Source organism: Equus caballus, chromosome 29 (assembly GCF_041296265.1).
Source record: "Equus caballus isolate H_3958 breed thoroughbred chromosome 29, TB-T2T, whole genome shotgun sequence".
Classification (NCBI taxonomy): domain Eukaryota; kingdom Metazoa; phylum Chordata; class Mammalia; order Perissodactyla; family Equidae; genus Equus; species Equus caballus.
The window spans coordinates 33,981,467-34,000,761 of NC_091712.1; the positions used below are offsets into that span (position 1 = coordinate 33,981,467).

Genomic DNA, 19,295 nt, shown 5'->3' on the forward strand with positions numbered 1-19,295 from the left:
AGACCAGTGATCATGGGAGAAAATGTAAAAAGTTCTCAATTTCATTTTAAATAAACTAAGACTTTATTATTTAGATAGCTTTATTGAGTTCTTTCAGAAAGTCTTTTATGGAACAAGTAGTTTCTCTGCTATATTGTTTTTTCCAGAACATAGAAAAGAAAACTTACCATTTCACAGTATGAAGAAACAGGCAAAATGTAACAAAAAAAGAGCAAGGAAGTTAAAAGTATTGACCAGTCTCACTTTTGAATGTTGATATAAGAATTCTAAGTAAAACACTAACAAATTATATTTAATAGTATATTAAAAATAAAAATTTAGCATGATCAAAGAGGATTGATCTTAGGAATGAAAAGATTACTTTCAATAGGAAAACTATTAATATATGTATTATTAGGGAAGATAACAAACCATATGATTATTCCATTAATTGCATAAACTTGTCAAATTTAATATTATAAAAATAGGATGATCCTTAGTTTGGTGAAGAATATTTTAGATTAAAGCTAACAATATACTTAAGATATTTATCTATCAAATACCTATTGAGCACCTACCATGTTCTAAGCACTATTGTGAGTGCTGGTAAACTGTTTCCCATGGAGCTTACGTTCTAGTGGGGAAGGGTGACAAACAAGATAACGATAACAACAAGCAAGTAAATTATGTATGTTAGAAGGGATAAATTCTGTGTTAAAACATAGTGCAGGGTAAGGGGGTTGGAAGTGGTGGAGTGGGGTAGATTTGCAGTCTCCGTGGAGTATTCAGAATGGGTCTCAGAGAGGGGTTGTCATTGGAACTAAGGTGCAGGGTTGTCTTTGGAACTAAGACTTGCCCTTGGAGAGAAAGTAAGCTGTGGAATATTTGGGGGAAAGCATATTCCGGCTAAGGAGGACAGTCGGTGCGGATGGAGGCTCTGAGGTGAGAGCTTGCTTGCCGTTTTGAGGATTAGAGAAGGGCCCTGAGGCTGGAGCAGTGAGCAGGAGAGAATAGTAGGAGATGAGGTGAGATCAGTTTATGAGGTCACAGAAGTACTGTTTGAGAGAATTAGAACCTGAGCCTCCTAACTCCTGGCGCAGTGCTCTTTGTTATCCCATGACCTCAACTCTTGTCTCTCAACGTTTCTGACCTGTGCTTGTGGCACTTGGGAGTGATGGAAACTGGGCATAGGTTTAATGTTCTATGTTTGTATTTGGCAGTTGCTTATGAACTGAAAAAGAAAAAAGTATTTGTTGCTCAAGTGGGTATGAGAAACCTAATATTCTAACTAAAATATAAATATATTAAAATATAATATTTTAGGTGGTATGGTGGTTAAATTCATGCACTTCTCTGTGGTGGTCTGGGGTTCGCAGGTTCAGATCCTGGGCATAGACCTACGCGCCACTCATCAGGTCATGCTGTGGCAGCATCCCACATACAAAATAGAGGGAGATTGCCACAGATGTTAGCTCAGGAACAATCTTCCTCAAGCAAAAAGAGGAGGAAAGGCAATGGATGTTAGCTCAGGGCCAGTCTTCCTCACCAAAAAAAAAAAAATTATATAATATTCTAACTAAAGATTGAAAATTACAAAGTAAATTTGAAATTATTTTGTATCCATGTATTATGCAAGAGAATTAAATGTTCTTTTGCCCCAGGCTTTTTTTTGGTACTAGCAGACATTAAGAAAATTATTACGTATTTATGAGAGTATCTTACAGGAATACCTCATTTTTGTAATATCATCAAGGAGTAATGTGACCCACGTATGTGCATTTTCTGTGACAGGAGCTTAACCTTGAATTGATAAAACTTTTTAAATAACTTAATGTTTAAAATAAAGTTTAACACTAATGTTTTCATTCAAATCTTTACATGATGGATTAAAAAGGATATGATGTGTTGAAAAATTATTTTTGAGGTACTACTACAAAGCCACCGTATTCTGGACTTCTCTCGACATCTGTGCCCTATTTCTGAAATGGTGATTATAATATCCACCTCATAGGGAGTTAGTAGGATCAACAAGTTAAATAATGGATGTTAGATGCCTAGGACAGGGCCTGGCACATTCATAAGAGCTGAATAAATGATAATTTTTTAAAGAGACTGTAATAGTCCAAGAGGAATACAAAGTTTTTGAGGCTCTTAGGCATGAATTTGAGCACTTTCTTCCCCTTGGCCTCACCTTTCAAATTTATCTTCATTCTTCCTTTCTTTTCTATGTTCTTCTTCCGACTACGGCTTAATCTGTCCATGCTAGGAGTTTTCCAGATCTAATTCTAAGCCTTTCATGGTATGCAGACTTTTCTCTGATGATCAACCCATTTTCATGTGTGATTCTAAAGTGATATATTCAGGGATAATTAAGACGTGTAAGATTATTTGTTTCTGATTTAAATGGCTGCAGGCTGTCATGGTTTTTGACCTCTTGTGTTGAATTGTTATAGTTTTTAGATTCCTTCTTCACTGCCCGCTCCCATTACTTGCTGCTGTCAGTGCAGCTGCTTTATGCGTTCCTCACTGCTGCTTATCTCAGTGTCTGGTCTGCCGAGTGTTGAATCATTGGATGATCAACTTTTATAAAATAATGTCTGTGGCAGGAATGGAAAATAAATTTTAGCTTGTGGGTTGAGTCTGAATAGTCGTGGCGGCCTAGACTGCTGTGTTAAAGGAAGATTCTGGAGCTGCGTCCAAGTTTGATGAGAAAGTGCTTTGATAATGGAAGGGGGGCGGCAGCATGAGTAACAACATATTTGCCATTTATTGTCTAAAGTAAGAGTAAATGGGCACTGCATGAGAATCTGGGTTCTGTAATGAGTAAAATACAGAAGTTAGTGTGTGGGTTTTGTGATATTATTTTGATTCCTTAGATTCCTTTTGGTTATTGGTTGCCCTTTTACTGTAGACATCCAGGTTTCCAAATAACGTATTCGTGGATAAGTGAAGATGGTTTAAAAGGACTCCTTTTTGTACTGTTTGTTAGGTTGGTTTACTCAGTAATTATGTGATTAAAAATTTAAGCCAGCCAAAACTTAGTGTTTGCTTTGTATTTCATTTTTTATCAAAATTACATACTCAATGAAATTGCAGATGTGCGATAAATGCGCTGAATGGAAAATACCAGATTATTAGTAAACTTTCACAAAGCAAATTGAGTTTCCATCTACTTCATTATGATGACAAGAAATAGGCATGTCTGTATGGTTATTAGTTTTGGTAATCATTTAATGTGTCAATATATCTGAGAAAGTTTAAATTTTAAAATGAATTCTTTCTGGTGTGTCTTTTCTTTTACACATATCACATGTAACTTTTGCAGGTTGGATTTGCTACCATTTTATGCAAGATTGGTTGCTACATTGCATCCCTGCATGTCTGATGTAGCAGAGGATCTTTGTTCCATGCTGAGGGGGGATTTCAGATTTCATGTATGTATTTAAGCATTTATTTTGTAATATGTATATACTTATAAATTGAGTGAGGATTCTTTAAGAGTATGATTATTTTATTGGTAAGCATATTTTTGAAATTTGATAGTGGTATAACAGTTCAGAATGTATGGACGTCTCAGTTTTTAAAATGTAAATTTACTCAACAAAGCTTGAAATTGATAAGTGATACTCCAGTTTGGAGGAGAGCTGTTGCTGCTACCTTGTTTCCCCTTTGTAGATACTGCCCTTTTGCTTTTCAAAGGAAAAACCATTCTCCAAGGTCAGGAGAGCCAGCAGGCCTCATTGGTGTTCCCACAAGAAACATAGGCTTGGCCTTGACGAGTCAGGCACAGTGCCTGTGGGATGCCCGTTTTGTTTTTGGGGCTCCAAATGTTCAGGGCACACGTGTTTCCACAAATGCTCTGATCTCAATGAGTGCTGTTGTAGCCCATGATTTTGTTGACTCATGCCTTAAGAATCTTTACCTTGGATAGTGGTGACTTCTTTAAAGAGTACCCTGGTAAGTACCAGGGACCTGTTACCAGACAGCTTCCCTACCTTTCCGCTCCTGGGAGTCTTAACAGACTGCCCGTTAGTGGCTCTCCCAGACCCACATTACCCAGTCATCTTATGGAGGTGATAAAGTTTCAAATATAGGCTTGAAAGGAGTAAAATGATACCTTAGAGGTGACTGAAAGTGAACATTGGTAGACTGTGAAAAGATGTGAAATTCAGGTGTTTATGTTAGCGCATGAAAAATTGTGTATTAGAATTTAGCTTTATAGCAGGGGGCTTGGAATGCAAATAAGTGTTTGCTATGCTCACTATACACTTTAGCGCACCCGATATACACAAGTCAGTAGCATTGCTGAACACTCAGAGAACAGGCATAATTCCTGAGGTCAGGAATCTCACAGTATAATTGGGGAGATAAGGCATAAATACTCAGGAAAGCAAGAGTGAAATAAAAGTTTAAACCCTGAATGTATTTGATAGTATAAGGAATTGTGGGATTAACTGCCAGATGAATCTTTCGAGAGTGAGTGCCTGAGTTCAGAGGAAGGAGAAAGCCTCAGGGAGGGGTGGAATGCTCTCTGAAGGCTTCTTGCCGTACGTGTTAATTTGTTAATGTGAGATGTGTAATTAAGATTTTTCTGGACCAGCTTTTGCTGAAGTTTGTTTGGCTTTTCATAGATAGTGTTAAGCAAGAGGAGGTTTCTGTGTTTAAAGAAGTTTGGAAACACTGAGAACAAGAAAGTTAAATGGTTTTGTTTGTGTTTTATGGTAAGAATTCTCAAAGCCTTAATAGGATAATGTGCATTGTGAACCTCCTGGAGGGAGTTGAATATGTAGTCACTCAAAGACACGCTTTGATAAATGCTGCTAGTTTGGGGACAATTGCATCAGAAGTTATAATATTCTTGTTGATGTATTTAATCCCATCCTACAAACAAGAAACTGTTTCACTAGCAGACACTATGACTGCATTATGAGTTATATGCATACACCCCTCAACCAAATCCAAAATTAAACAAAACACAAGTTGTCGGACCAAGCATGATTAGTGCTTTTGGTGATAAATGTAAAATTAAGAAAATTCTATTCATGTATACATCTCCTCCCACCTTTGAAAATTGGGGTGGTAGTTGAGAGAATTGGCATTTTTTGTTACTGATGTAATGCTTCATTACAACTGGGAGAGTATCAGAGTTCTAAGAGTATACTTTGGGAACCACTGCTCTCAGGGCAGAGAAGAAAGGGCACTTGAGATCATCGATCACGTTCTGCTTCTTCCGGGATCTATACTTCCCCACCCCTAAATCTGCAGACTTTGCCAATGACTTTTTATTAGGCTATCATATGGTCAGCACTCTCCCATCCTTAAAGGAACATAAAATAATAGCAACAAGAAAACTTCCCTCAACTGCACCCCCTCATCCTCTTTCATTTCCATCTCGTTCGGGTTTTTTCGAGTGTCCTTGTCTCTTCTTCTGACATTTGCAGTTCGTTCCACCATCTTAGAGACCGCCATCGTCCTCCTAATTGCTTCGTGCTGGTTGGTGTTCCTACAGATTCTACACTGCTGGGCTCACCTGCTTTTTAGGAAGCTGTCCTTCTGGCTCCACCATATAGGAGCGTTGTAGCTTTGGCCAAGTTACTTAAGTCTCTAAACCTTGGTTTCCTTGTCTATTAAATAGGGATAATACTGGCATCTTTTTAAATAGGATTGTTCTTATGGATTAAGTGAGATAATGCATATAAAGTAGTAGTATTATAATTATCCCTTGTCTACCACCATTCTTTCCTGGTTCTTACTTATGACTGCTGTTCTCAATATCCTTCACTCTCTTGTCCAGCTGAGTTTATATGTTGGTGTTCCCCAGACTTTTCTTCCTTCACTCTCCTTTTTGACAGAACACATTTTACCTTGGGTTCGGTTAACATCTATTTCCCAGCAACTTCAAATACGTATGTCTTGCCAGAACCTCTCCCCTGGTGCTTAGTAAGTTCTCATGTGCTTCTAGGTAATATGTCCATAAAACAAACTCAGGATTCTCTTCTTGAAATGTCTTTAACCTTCATTTCCTTCTGTCAGCGTCTGTATTCTCCCTGTAAATTTGCAGTATATTTTATCTAATCACTAAGAGAAATACCTCTACTTGTGCCGCTCTGACATTCAGGAGCCAGTGTTCACCAAATTCTATTGATGCTGTCTTCTAAAAACACCTCCTCAAATCTAGCATCTCCTCTTCATCACCAGTGACACTGTCTTTCATTCTTCATAGCTTGAATTATGAGAATAGCTTTTTTTTGGTGAGGAGGGTTGGCCCTGAGCTAACGTCTGTTGCCAGTCTTCCTCTTTTTGCTTGAGGAAAATTGTTGTTGAGCTAACATCTGTGGCAATCTTCCTCTGTTTTTTATTGTGGGATGCCGCCACAGCATGACTTGTTGAGCTGTGTGTAGGTCCTGTGCCTGAGATCCGAACCCCTGAACCCCTGGCTGCCAAAGTGGAGCGCATGAACTTAACTGCTATGCCACTGGGCTGCCCCCAACTTTTAGCTTTTTGGATCCAGCCTCTCTATTGGTAAAATAACATGACCACATATCCCAGTGTAATTTATTTATAAATTATATGCATTTGCAATTGTAGAACATACTTTATGTGCATTATATAACATAGAAAAATAAACTGAAAAGTATGAGATAAAAAACAAAATCATAGGGGCCAGCCCTGTGGCCGAGTGATTAAGATTACACGCTCCACTTTGGCGGCCCAGGGTTTCTCTGGTTCGGATCCTGAGCGCAGACATGGCACTGCTTATTAGACTACGCTGAGATGGTGTCCCATATGCCACAACTAGAAGGACCCACAACTAAAATATACAGCTATGTACTGGGGGGATTTGGGGAGAAAAAGCAGGAAAAAATAAAAGATTGGCAACAGTTGTTAGCTCAGGTGCCAATCTTAGGGGAAAAAACTGAAACATTGTTACCTAAAAAAACCCAAAATCATAAATGAAGTTACAATATTCTTTTTCCCAAACCCCTGTAGATTAAGAGTCTTGCCCACCATACTTGGAGATGAGTGGTCCATAGAATAAAATAAATAAGTTTCTTTGAAGGCACATTTACTTATTTATAGATTCAGTGCCTACTTAGTGTTTAGCATATAGTAGATTTTCTTAAAAATTAGTTGAATGATTGACTGAATAAAGTTTATGTAAAACAAAATGAACAAATTATGGAGAACAGAAAGTATAATGTCTGTTTGGGTGAAGTTATCAAGGGCCACTTGCGGGTAGAGGGTTTTTCCAGTAGGGAGTAGTGAATGATAGGCCTTGGAAATGCTTACTTTTTATATCTTGACATATCTGAAGAGTTTTTATTAATGCATATGTCTTTAATTATCAGTTAATCTCAGCTTCAGCTGTCATTAATAAATGAGTTGTGAGCACCATTTTTTGCTAAAGATGATTGACTATGTAAGTAAATCTTAGACATTATTGAACTAAAAATAGAGAAAATCTTACTTTGTTAATTCATCTGTATTTACTTTTTCAGAAGTGTTGACATACCTTTTGATCATAAGGAGTCAGTAAGTGAGACTGGAAAACATTGAATTAGGAGTCAGAATAAGTTAGTCTTTTTAATAAGTATAGCCTTTTGAAAAGCCTTCAGTTCTTTCATCTGAAAATGAGGGAGTGAGATAATTGATTTCTAATACTTTATTTAAAAATTCTATAATTTTTACATGTTACTTACATTGTACCTCCTTAACCTCAATACTGTTTAAGAATAATTGTGGATAATACACTGTTACATGTTTTGAAAGCTGTAATGCCCAGTAATAGTTAAACTTGTAGGAGACTCCACAGCAGGTGTTAAGAGCTTGTGCATCCAGTCATGCAGAGAGATTTTAAAGAACATGTGTATGTATTTCCCAGCCCTACTCCCCCTAAGGATTCAGCTTCAGGATATCATTTTTGAAATGCTTCCTTATACTTTTTTTGTTTCTACATTTCTTTAATTGTAAAAGAAACAAATGTGTAGTGTAGGTGATTTAGAAAACAGAAAATATGTAAAATAGAAAGAAAGAAGGAAATCCCCATAATTTCATTGCTTAGAAGCACACGCTGCGGGCCGGCCCCGTTGCTGAGTGGTTAAGTTTGCGCACTCCACTGTGGCAGCCCAGGGTTTAGCTGGTTTGGATCCTGGGTGCGGACATGGCACCACTCGTCAGGCCGTGCTGAGGCGGTGCCCCACATGCCACAACTAGAGGGACCCACAACTAAAAATACACAACTATGTACTGGGGGGATTTGGGGAGAAAAAGCAGAAGGAAAAAAAAAAGATTGGCAACAGTTGTTAGCTCAGGCACCAATCTTTAAAAAAAAAAAAAAGCAGAACCTGCTAATATTTTGGTGTTTTTTTGTTTTTTGGTTTTTTTTTTCGCCTTTTTTGCTCTGTAGTTTTTTATGGATGAATTTATATGTACAATTTTTCATTCTTCTCACTCAGAAGCATTTTACAATGACGTTTAAAACACTTCGTAAGGGTCACATTAAAGGTTGTGTACTCTTTTGTCCTGTACATTAATTGCTTAATATCAAGTGAAGTGTAGTTGTCATCAGCAGCACCACCACCGTCATTATCATCATCCTTATTTTACCAGGTGGGCCCCCAGATGCAGGGAGTTTATGTGATTATCTACCATCATACCTCGAAAAATGGGACAGAGTGACTACAAGGGCTCAGATGTTCTGACTTTAGGTCTTTTGCTTTTTCATGTCCCTGTAGTATGCATATAAACATTAAGCATTTTCATTTGTTTGCTCACTTAGTAAACATTTATTTAGTGTTCGTGTATTAGTGATAGAAATATACAAAGATGGATAAAATTAATAATGCCTAATATTTATTGAGCTCTTCCTGGTTCCAGGCACTATTGTGCTTTACATGTATGTGCTTTACATGTATTAATTCAGTGAAGACTCAGAGCAACCCTATGAGGTAGGTTGCTTTTATTAGTTCCATTTTACAGATGAGGAAATTGAGACACAGAGTTTAAGTAAGCTAGTAAGTGATAGAGCTGGCATTTAAACCCAGCAAATCTGGTCCAGAATCCACACTCTGAATCTGTCCTAGGAGTTCACAAAATAAGATAAATTAGCAAGAGGAGCTTTTCATATGCAGTGCTTATCAAACGTGTGTTTGTGAAAGGGTTTTTATGAAGGCTGTACTCTTTTCTAAATTGTAGGGCTAAAACAGTCAAGTTTATTCAATATTATTTGTTTAATGTTATAAACTAGAATCTAGTTGGTTCTGTTTTCTGTTTGTCTCTAATCTCAAAGCTATTTTGTATGCTTAAATGATGTGGTTAAAATAAAGTTGTGTAAGTTGAGTTTTTCTGCTTTTATTTTTAATTGATACAATTTTGTTGAAGATTATAGTGAGCTTCTAGTTTGTTCTATTTTTTAACTGAGTAAACATAGTTTTGTTTAAAAATTATTCGTGAAGGTCTAAAAAGCCTAAACACCTTCCTCTGCTAGCTATACAAAGTAGGTCCTCAAAAATGAAAGTGATAAATTGCATTTAAGTGTTAGCTGTCTGAGTATGTAGAAGTTTAGTATATATATAAATGTTGATTACTATTTGTCCAGCTCCTGGTGAAGTTAGGTCTTCTTTTGAATCCCAGCACATACTAGTGTAGTGGAATTCTTAAGTAATAGGAGACTGGGATTCTAGTTGTTGTTTTAACTTTGTTGTTGTTGTTTTAACTGTTAAATCAGAGTTATAACAGCTGTTGTTCCTTTCCCAGAATGTTGTTATGTGGATCAAATAAGATAGAATAGTATTCTGAAAAAGTAAGGAACACTAAACTATTTCAGGGCACCACCACATTATTGTCATTGTTGTTCAGATAAAAGGTTTCTAGACTGTGGGTTTTGTTTTCTGATGAAAGTGTAATTCTGAGGTTAAATCCAATTACATATTTCTTGACGTGTCTATTCACATGGTAATGTTTAATAGGATTTTGTTGTATTTACTATTTCTTGAAATGTGTCCCTAAGTAGAGGGCTTGTATTCACAAAGGATTTGAACTTTGATATACCACCATGACTGGTTATAAAAAAAGAACAGTAATTATATTGGAAATTTCATTGTGATGAATTTATAATTTAAAATGCAGTATATAATTTGTAACTGTAGTACATGAACTGAGTCTTAATGATATTTTCACTTAAGTAAACTCTTGGCATTAATTACTTTTGAAGCAGCATCTCCTAAAGTGTGTTCTTTACAATATTAATTTAATGGGATGTTAACATTTCAAAAGGGGGGGTTGTGTTGCCAGATAAATGTGAGAAACATTGGATTAAATTAAGCATGTTTGTTTATTTGAGAGCCTCTTTAAGCCCGATAAAATGCATTGTTTCCCAAAATTATTTCACCATAGAACGTTGTGACAAAGCACATCCTGGCACTGGTGTTCCACAGGGCTTATTTTGCCTTAACTTAAAATAATTTGAATATGTCAAGAAATTATACCCAAATTTATTTAAAATATTTATTATGAATTCAGTCTTAGTAAAATAACAGTTTTTATCACCAAGATTTCAAAATGTTAATTATCTAATCAGTGTCTCTTTTCTCTTAATTTGTAGGTACGAAAAAAGGACCAGATCAACATTGAAACAAAGAACAAAACAGTTCGTTTTATTGGAGAACTAACTAAGTTTAAGATGTTCACAAAAAATGATACACTGCATTGCTTAAAGGTTAGTGTGGAATTATTTGAATTATTTTTTAATAGACAACTTTAATGTTTTAGTTACAAATTCTGCAGAAAATGAAATAATTAAGAGATTAATCCAAAATGAAGACAAGAAAGGAGTAAAAAGGAACATTAAACATATGAGCAAAATAGAAAACAAATAGTAAGATGGTGGATACAAATGCAGCTATAATGGTAATTACATGAAGTGTAAAAGGACAAAATACAATCAAGTAAAAGCCTTAAGAATATAAGACTTGATTAAAATAACAACACTCTATGTTGCCTACAACAGAGATACCCTTAAAGACCAGAAAAGCTAAAGTAAAAAGATGAGGGAAATATACCATGGAAGCACTGATCAAAAGACACCTGGTTTCATTATTATCAGACAAGTAGACTTGAAGGCATGAAGCATTATTAGAAATAAAGAAGGACGGTTCATAATGATGAAGAGATCATTTTAACAGGAAGGCATTACCTTCCTGAGTCAGTATGCATCCAATAATGTAGCTTCAAAATATATAAAGCAAAAATCGATAAGGAAAGGAGAAATAAACAAGTCCACAACCATAGTGAGAGACTTGAAATACCTTTCAATAGATGAAAGAACAGGCAGACACAAATCAGTATGTGTGTACAGAATTGAGCAACATCATTAACAACCTTGATCTAACTGACTCTATACCCAACAGCATCAGAATTTACAGTCTCTTCAGATGCACATGGATCATTTACCAAAATCAACCATAGAGAAAGTCTCAGCAAATTAGAGAAGATTGAAATTAATTCACGTTGTTTTCTATCCAAAATGGAATTAAGCTAGAAATCAGTTAGTAACTAATTATACGTGGTAAAGCTGATGCAGTATAGATGGAACAATTCTTCTCCATTTGGAATTAACAAAATAATAATAAATTTGTTATCAAATCAATTTCTGTAGCATATTGCTAGTTATATATCACACAAAATGGATAACATAGATTCAAATACGTTTGGAAAATCCTGAGTTAAACAAATTTAACCAAGTTTCTTTACTCCTAAATGATTTCCTGAGAGTGTTTAAAATACTAATAGTCATAAATATTCAAGGAGTTAAGTTTTCTAAAACTAGTTAAAAGATCTCAGTAGACTACAAAGCACATTTAGAGAAACTCTGGACAGCATTTTAAGAGGGCTTGTGAAAGCTTTCTCAATGCTGTAGTTGAAAGGAATCATGCCATGAACAATTGAGACATATTGGTATATTTCTTTGTACTATTATTAAAAATATATAGGAAGGATATACATTTCTTTGACATAGAAATTCCATTTCTATAAATTTGTTTTAAGGAAATAATCATATATGTGTGCACAGATTTTATCTACAAGGATGTTTGTCATGCCATTATTTGTAATAGCAAGAAATTGTAAACACTTTGAATGTCCAGTAAATAAGAATCAATTAAACTTTAGTATAGTTCATATTATATAGTACTATAGATTTTAAAATCATTTTTAAATCATGCCATAGAAGGATAAATAAAGACATAGAAAAATACTTAGCCAAAAGAACACCAACTTATTAAATGATGTGATGTGTCTGAAACACATCTTTGGTTTAGAAAATATGCCTAGAAAAAGATCAGGAGAATAAATACTAAAATGTTATAGGTAATGTGTTGTTTGTAAATTTCATACAATGAGCCTTTTGTAGTCAGAATTTTTAAAGTAAATTCATATAATCCAAAACAAAAAAGCCATTTAGAAAATGTCAACTGTGTGTGACATGTTTAAATACATAGCATCTAATAATAAATGTAGAAAGGGTTTTGATATTAGTTTCCGTTTATCTATCTAAAAGGAAAGACATTAAATATATTGAAGTTTTTAAATAAAATTTTTATGGCTGATCACAAAAGATACCCAACAATTTAGCTTGTTAAACTAAAGTGGACTAGCTTTAGTTTTTCACACTGACATTTTTAAAGTTACACACATAAGATGTGTAATGTTTTCTTTCTCTGATAGGATTGAAATGTTATCTTTGTGGTTTTTCATCATCATTATTGGTATTACAGATGCTTCTATCAGACTTTTCCCATCACCATATTGAAATGGCATGTACCCTACTGGAAACATGTGGAAGATTTCTTTTTAGATCTCCAGAATCTCACCTGAGGACCAGTGTACTTTTGGTAAGGATTTGAGGATCCTATCAGGAGCTTGCAGTTCTTGATTTACATAAGAGGTTAAAAATATTGACCAGAGTCTGTTATCTTTCTCTGCCATATAATTAAAAACATTTCTACCTAATGTAGAATATCCCATAGAGATGAGCTACCATTCCTGGAGAGCTGTAGGAATTTTTCTCACTTGGCTGCCAGTGAGTTTGCGGTATTATAAAGGGGGGATTAAATTCACCTCTAGTTAACCTTTGACAAATGATGCAAATGAGCAGGTACTCTTAATGCTATCATGTTAGAGCTGTCTTAATGGATATTCTTGGTACATTTCAAAGAAGCCATCGTTAAAGTGCTGTAAGCACATAAATTATAAGCTTAAAAATATAAAATTAAATTTTAAAATTAAAAAACAAAATATAAGCTTGAAAAATTAACTTGGAGGAGAAGTTATTTCTTAAGCTAATTAGGATGCCGAAATGGCCATGAAGTTTATTAAGCAATTAAGTTATTGTACTTATTGATGATATCCACGCATTTGCTTGCAGCCTTTGGCAGGGGGAGTTCTGATGGGGGTGGGGATGTTGGTGTTACTGTTAAAGAGAGCTCTGGTTTCGGAATCCCTGGGCATAGACTACCATTACATCAGTGTTGATGTTACGGAGTCTTGATTGTGTCATTTTCTCTAGATATGTTGTTTTTTAGAATCTGGTTGTGAGCCTGAATACTCTGCTGATGATATTTAAAATACAGAAACATGAGAATTTATTTTTAGTAAACAAAATATTAATGTGAAGACCACCAAATGGAATTGATGTCCAAATTGCCTCTAGGTTTATATGACATTAATCATATAATAGTCATTCCAAATTTTTATTGTAACAAGGAGAAAACTCTTCCTCCTCTTTGGCTCAGGCTGGTAAGGTCAAATGAGACACTGCTTAAAATTGTAATATTATTAAATTAATATTGTAAAATTATTTAAAATGTAATAGAGATGCCAGGAAAGCTTAGTTCTTTTTTTTTCTTTTATTGGGGTTATATTGGTTTATAACACTGTGTAATTTCAGGTGTACATTATTGTATATCAGTTTCTATGTAGACTGCATTGTACTTACCACCAATAGCCTATTTTTTATCCATCACCATACATATGTGCCCCTGTACCCCTCTGGTAACCACTAATCTGTTCTCTTTATCCGTGTGGCTTTTTTTTTTTTAATCAGGAAAGCTTGATTTTTAACGTCTATTTTTATTTATAATATTGAATTCTCTATATTTATAATTTTTTGCTAGAGAAAACATTTACTAATGTGGGGGTCTGGATGAACATTGCATTGCTGAAAACCAGAGTCCTTCCTGCCTGCTGGTTTTCTTGGCTCGGTGGATCTTTCTCCTTCTTATAGCAAAAGCAGCTAGCCTTTATCATCAATTCTCTTGCTTTCTGCATGGGAGCCTTGTTTATTTATCGTTTAACAGTTGGGAGGCTCCTCCGGTGTCAGGCATTAAGTGCTTCAGATCTTCAGGGATGTTACAGCTGGTCAGGAGGGGTAGTACAAAGAGGTGAAACACAGTTCCCATCCTCAAAGTGGTCTACATCTCGTGCTAATTCCAGTAATGCTCCAGGTGCTTTAATAGAGGTATGCGGAGGATACTGCAGACTCACGGAGTGGGTACTTAAGCCAGACTGGTGAGTTAGGAAAGATCTTCTCAAATGGCTTCATAGTATTCACTGAGTGCAGCCTCTTTGTCAGACCTTTGGGATATAAAAGTGAAACAGATAGTCGCTGCTTTCATGGAGTTTACAGTCTAATAAGTCAGCCAGATGAGTAAGTAAACAATTGGAATAACGTGTTGGTAAGTGCGGTATAATGATATGGGTGAGCATAGGGTATTATTATGGATATAGATGGAAGAGGCACTTAATCTAGTCTTGGTATGTCAGGAAAGGTTCCCTGGGAAAAGTGCTGTTTATTTTAGAGACTAGCTGTGTCTTAGAGGCAGAGAAGAGAAACATGTTGAGTCAAGCAGCTACAGATAAGAGAAGTAGGCACAAACTAGATTTTAAAGAGCCCTGAATTCTATGCTGAGGAACTAGAGTCTTTTCCCTGATGTCAATGAGTAGCTATTGAAGGATTTCGAGCAGATAAGATACGATAGATAAAACTCTATATGACTCCACTCATAGGTGGAAATTAGTATATTGAGAAGGAGATCTGATCGGTGGTTACCAGGGAAAAGGGGGGGTGGGGGGAGGGTATGGAGGGGGAAGTGGTGTACCCACAACATGACTAACAAAAATGTACAACTGAAATCTCACAAGGTTGTAATCTATCATAACATTAATAAAAAAAAAAAAAAAGAAAAAAAAAAAAAGATACGATAGATAAGATCACATTTATGTTTTTAGGAAGATCAGTGTGGAGGAGATAACTGCAGTTGCTGAGCCCAGGGGTAGGCAGAACAGTGAAAAGGCTATTTTCAAAACCTAGGGAGAAGAGAGTGAAGAAATGATAGGGATTGGGAGGAATGGAGAATAATAACTGGCTGTAAAGAATTTTAAGAAGAAGAAAGTGCCCTAAGATAAGACTCAAGATTCTGGCATGGGCATCTGAGTGGATGGTGGTGCCAGTCACAAAGATAAGGAAATATGAGAGGAACAGATGATGAGTTTGGTTTGAAGCACATCAATACTTACGCAATAATCTAAAATATATCCATATTTGTTTGGGAACACATATAACCTTTTAACTGCTTTGCTTTCAAAATTATTGGTTAATGTTAAAATTAGTTGGTGAGTGTCTTGGGGGAAATGATTCTAAAGCAGGCTAAATAAGGTAGAAACTAATCTTGATTTAAAACTGTATTATGTATATACAAGTGGTAAGTTAAATGATGCATTATTTGTTTTGTCCAAAGAACTTACAGGGTGTGGTCATTATCTCTAGCCCTATTCAACATGGAACAGTTCTCTTGTCTGGTTGAAAGCATTCACTACTTAGAATATAGATGTCAGGAGCTGAGCTACAACCTATAAGCTTTAGCAGTATTCATAGACAAGAGAAACAGTTATGAAGCTTGGTATACCCATCATTGAACTTGTAAAGAGCAAAATTTTCCCCCAGTATATGATGGTTTTCCATGTATAGAAAAGCAGACCATGAGAAAGATTGAATGTGTTTTAAAAAATTCATTCATTAGTTCATGTATTATTCATCATTAATTGCATGCCTCCCACGTGCTGAGTCAGGCACTGTTTCCAGTGCTGAGTATAGAACAGTGAAAATGATGTGCCCTGCCCTACTTGAACTTAGAAATGCAGCCCACTTTTCAAAACTGCAGTCGTGCCACCAGCCCCTACCCCAGTCCAGACACCTGCTTGAAGCTTGTCAGTGGTTTCCCTCTGCGAGCTTAAAACCCGAAGTTCTTACCACGATCTGCAAAGTCTGGTGTTACCTAGCCCCTCGCTACCTATTAAATCTTATCTCATGCCATTCCATGTTGACGCCACATTTGCCTTCGTCTAGTTCCTGTAACAGATCATTCTCTCTTTTCTCCTCACGGCCTCTGTTCTTGCTTTTGCTACTCCCCGTGGCTCTTCACAACTTTTTGTCATCCTTCAGATCATAGCTTAAATGTCACTTTCTCAGAGAGGCCACCCCTAACCCACCCTAATTAAAATAGGCTCCCTGATTTTCTCCATCTTAGTGCCTTGTTAGTTTCCTTCATACCACTAATCACAATTATTATTTAAAAGATCATTAGTTTATTTGTTGACTTGTTTATTCCATCTTCCTGCACTCAACTGTTAGACTTCATGAAGGTAGAAACCTGTCTGTCTTGTTCACTGGTGAGTTCAGCACCTAGCATAGTGCCTAGCACATAGTAAGTGCCAAGCAAAATGTTTGTTGAATGACTGAATAAATTCAGTAATCTTAATGCTTAATATGATGTTGTTTTAAGAATTAGTGCTGTTTGAAGATCTTCAACTAATCCTTGGTTCTCAACTGGCATCTGGTGGGTAGAGGTCAAGGTTGCTGCAAAACATCCTGCAATGCCTAGAACAGTCCCCCCCCGGCCAACATCCCCCCCAAGATTTATCTAGTCCAAAATGTCAATAGTACAGAGAGTGAGAAAGCCTGAACTAGATGACGATTGACTAGATCTGTGTTTGTAGTCACCTCCTCTGAGTTGATGCTGAGGGCTCTGGACAAGTTAGAAGACCTTGGGGGCTTTTAGTTTTCTTGTCTATAGAGAGAGATCAGATGTATCTGGTGCAACATTAGATGGCACAAGCTCTGAGAATAAATGTACTCTCTACTGTTGTATGTGGAACAGCCAGAGTCACCCCTTTATTTATGTTCTTGGTCCTTAATTTCAGTCACTCACATATAAGAGCCTTGCTTTGCTTAAGAGTTCATATAGTTTGGCAGAGTTTTAAGTAAAGTTACATTTGTAGCAAAGTTTTCTGAGTATTTTATTGGACAAGTCCTAAGATGAAGCAGTCATGGACTAATTTCTTCCCAAAAAATGATTAGTGGTATAACAATTAATGTGCTTACACTTTCTTAGAAATACTTAGTAATTGTTTTTTCCTTTTCCTTATCCTGAAATCTTATCACCAAGAGTAGAAGTTCAGTTAGGAATAAAGAAACCTTAGGATGAAAGAATTTGACTAATTTAGACTTTTTATTTTAGGAACAAATGATGAGAAAGAAACAGGCAATGCATCTCGATGCAAGATATGTCACAATGGTGGAGAATGCATATTACTACTGCAACCCGCCTCCAGCTGAGAAAACAGTGAAAAAGAAACGTCCTCCTCTCCAGGAATATGTCCGGAAACTTTTGTACAAGGATCTCTCCAAGGTTACCACTGAGAAGGTAAATCTTCATGAAATCATAGAGTAATAGTCCATTTGAGATTTCTGGTAGTGCTAAGCTTATATATAATAATCAACCAAATTAATTCTCCTTCATTCTAATCATAAAAGTGTTAAGAGCAGTGCACTTTCCTTCTAGCCCATGCAGTATATTGTTTTAGGTCAGGGACATGTATATTTCAGTTTTCCTAGATCAGTTTGTTTATAAATTGCTTTAGTACCCCACAACAGATAGATAAAAAGTGTAAGGAGCTTCCCATTTTGTAATTAGAGAAATTGAAGCAGAGCTGTTAGAGTCCCAGCAGTGAAATTAGGAGAGGCAGGATTAGATCCCAGGTTCCATTATGATTAATTCTATGTAAGTCATCCTAAGAAGAAATTCGTATGATGATACATTGTATATGGGACATATGTTTTGTTTTCCTTTTATGCTAACTTCTCACTCTAATTAAAATGATAATTCTTCTAGATTTAACTTTGATGCTGTATGTATATTTAAAACTTCCTTTGTCTCTGATATTCTCTGATGAACTTGCCTTTAAATATTTTGCTTTAGTACAGGGGATCTTAAATTTGAATGGGCTTTAGGAGGCCCATGACCCTCTGAAATTTCATAATTTTGAATCTGTAGGGCTGTTTTTTTCTGGAGAGAGGATCTATAGATTTCTTCAGATTCTTAGCAGGGGTCAATTTCCAGAAAAAGTTAAGAACCACTGATCTGTTATCTTAATTATCATAGATACCTTGTTAGAAACTACACTTTTATGTAGGATGTGTTGAACAGAACATTTCTTGGTTAACTCTACAAGTTGAAACAATCCAGTGTAGAACTTTGTTCTTTTTGGGAAAAAAATATTAAGCAAATTAACTTCTGGACAGAGAAAACCTATTGAGAGGATAAAAGGGATGAAGGTAATAGCTGTATTTATCATACATGGACAGGGTAGAAGGTAAGGAATGATAGTACAACTTCGAAAATTGAAACCAACTTCCAGAGAGTCAGAGACAGTAATTGTTTAAAACAATAAGGATTTTGAGAGCTGTTTTAAAATTGCCTAAAAGTTTGAAAAATACAGAATGCTTATGCAATTGAGAGGACATGAACATTCCCAGTGAAGCTGCTCAGAGAACAAATTTAGTGCTTGAAAGATGGATTTTGGGCACAGAGTGGAGATAAAAGGAAGACTTTGCAATCTGCCAATAGTATCCATTTTCTTTCTGGATAAAAATAGAAAGAACTTGATTATAGGTAGAGCTCTGCTGATTATCTCATTACCAGTAGCGTTTTTGAAGTAGCAATGGCTAACATTTAGGGGGTATTTATAATGTGCCAGACCCTTTCCTTCATACATCGCATGTTTTAACTTGTCTAATCCCCACAGCCAACTCTGAAGTAAGTGCTTTGATTGTCCTCCCTTTTACACAGGATGCTGTGAAATGTCAGTTCTCATGTCATATCCCTCATCTAAGTGATCTTTTAACCAACTGATCTTGTGTTTGTTTATTGGAAATTTTTGATTTATAAAAAGAAGTGTCTGAGATTATTTACGTCAAATGA

At 35.9% G+C, this 19,295-nt stretch overlaps 1 protein-coding gene across 3 annotated transcripts in view; it reads left to right on the forward strand.

Moving 5' to 3' along the window:
• UPF2 (UPF2 regulator of nonsense mediated mRNA decay) overlaps positions 1-19,295 on the forward strand; it is a 112,580-nt gene that overhangs the window by 56,192 nt on the left and 37,093 nt on the right. For all 3 annotated transcript variants that reach the window (XM_070255268.1, XM_023632148.2, XM_001916601.6), the window contains exons 9-12: positions 3,305-3,413; positions 10,583-10,696; positions 12,753-12,869; positions 17,553-17,738. In XM_070255268.1, coding sequence (XP_070111369.1) covers positions 3,305-3,413; positions 10,583-10,696; positions 12,753-12,869; positions 17,553-17,738 — 526 coding nt within the window. The remainder of the gene's footprint in view (positions 1-3,304; positions 3,414-10,582; positions 10,697-12,752; positions 12,870-17,552; positions 17,739-19,295) is intronic.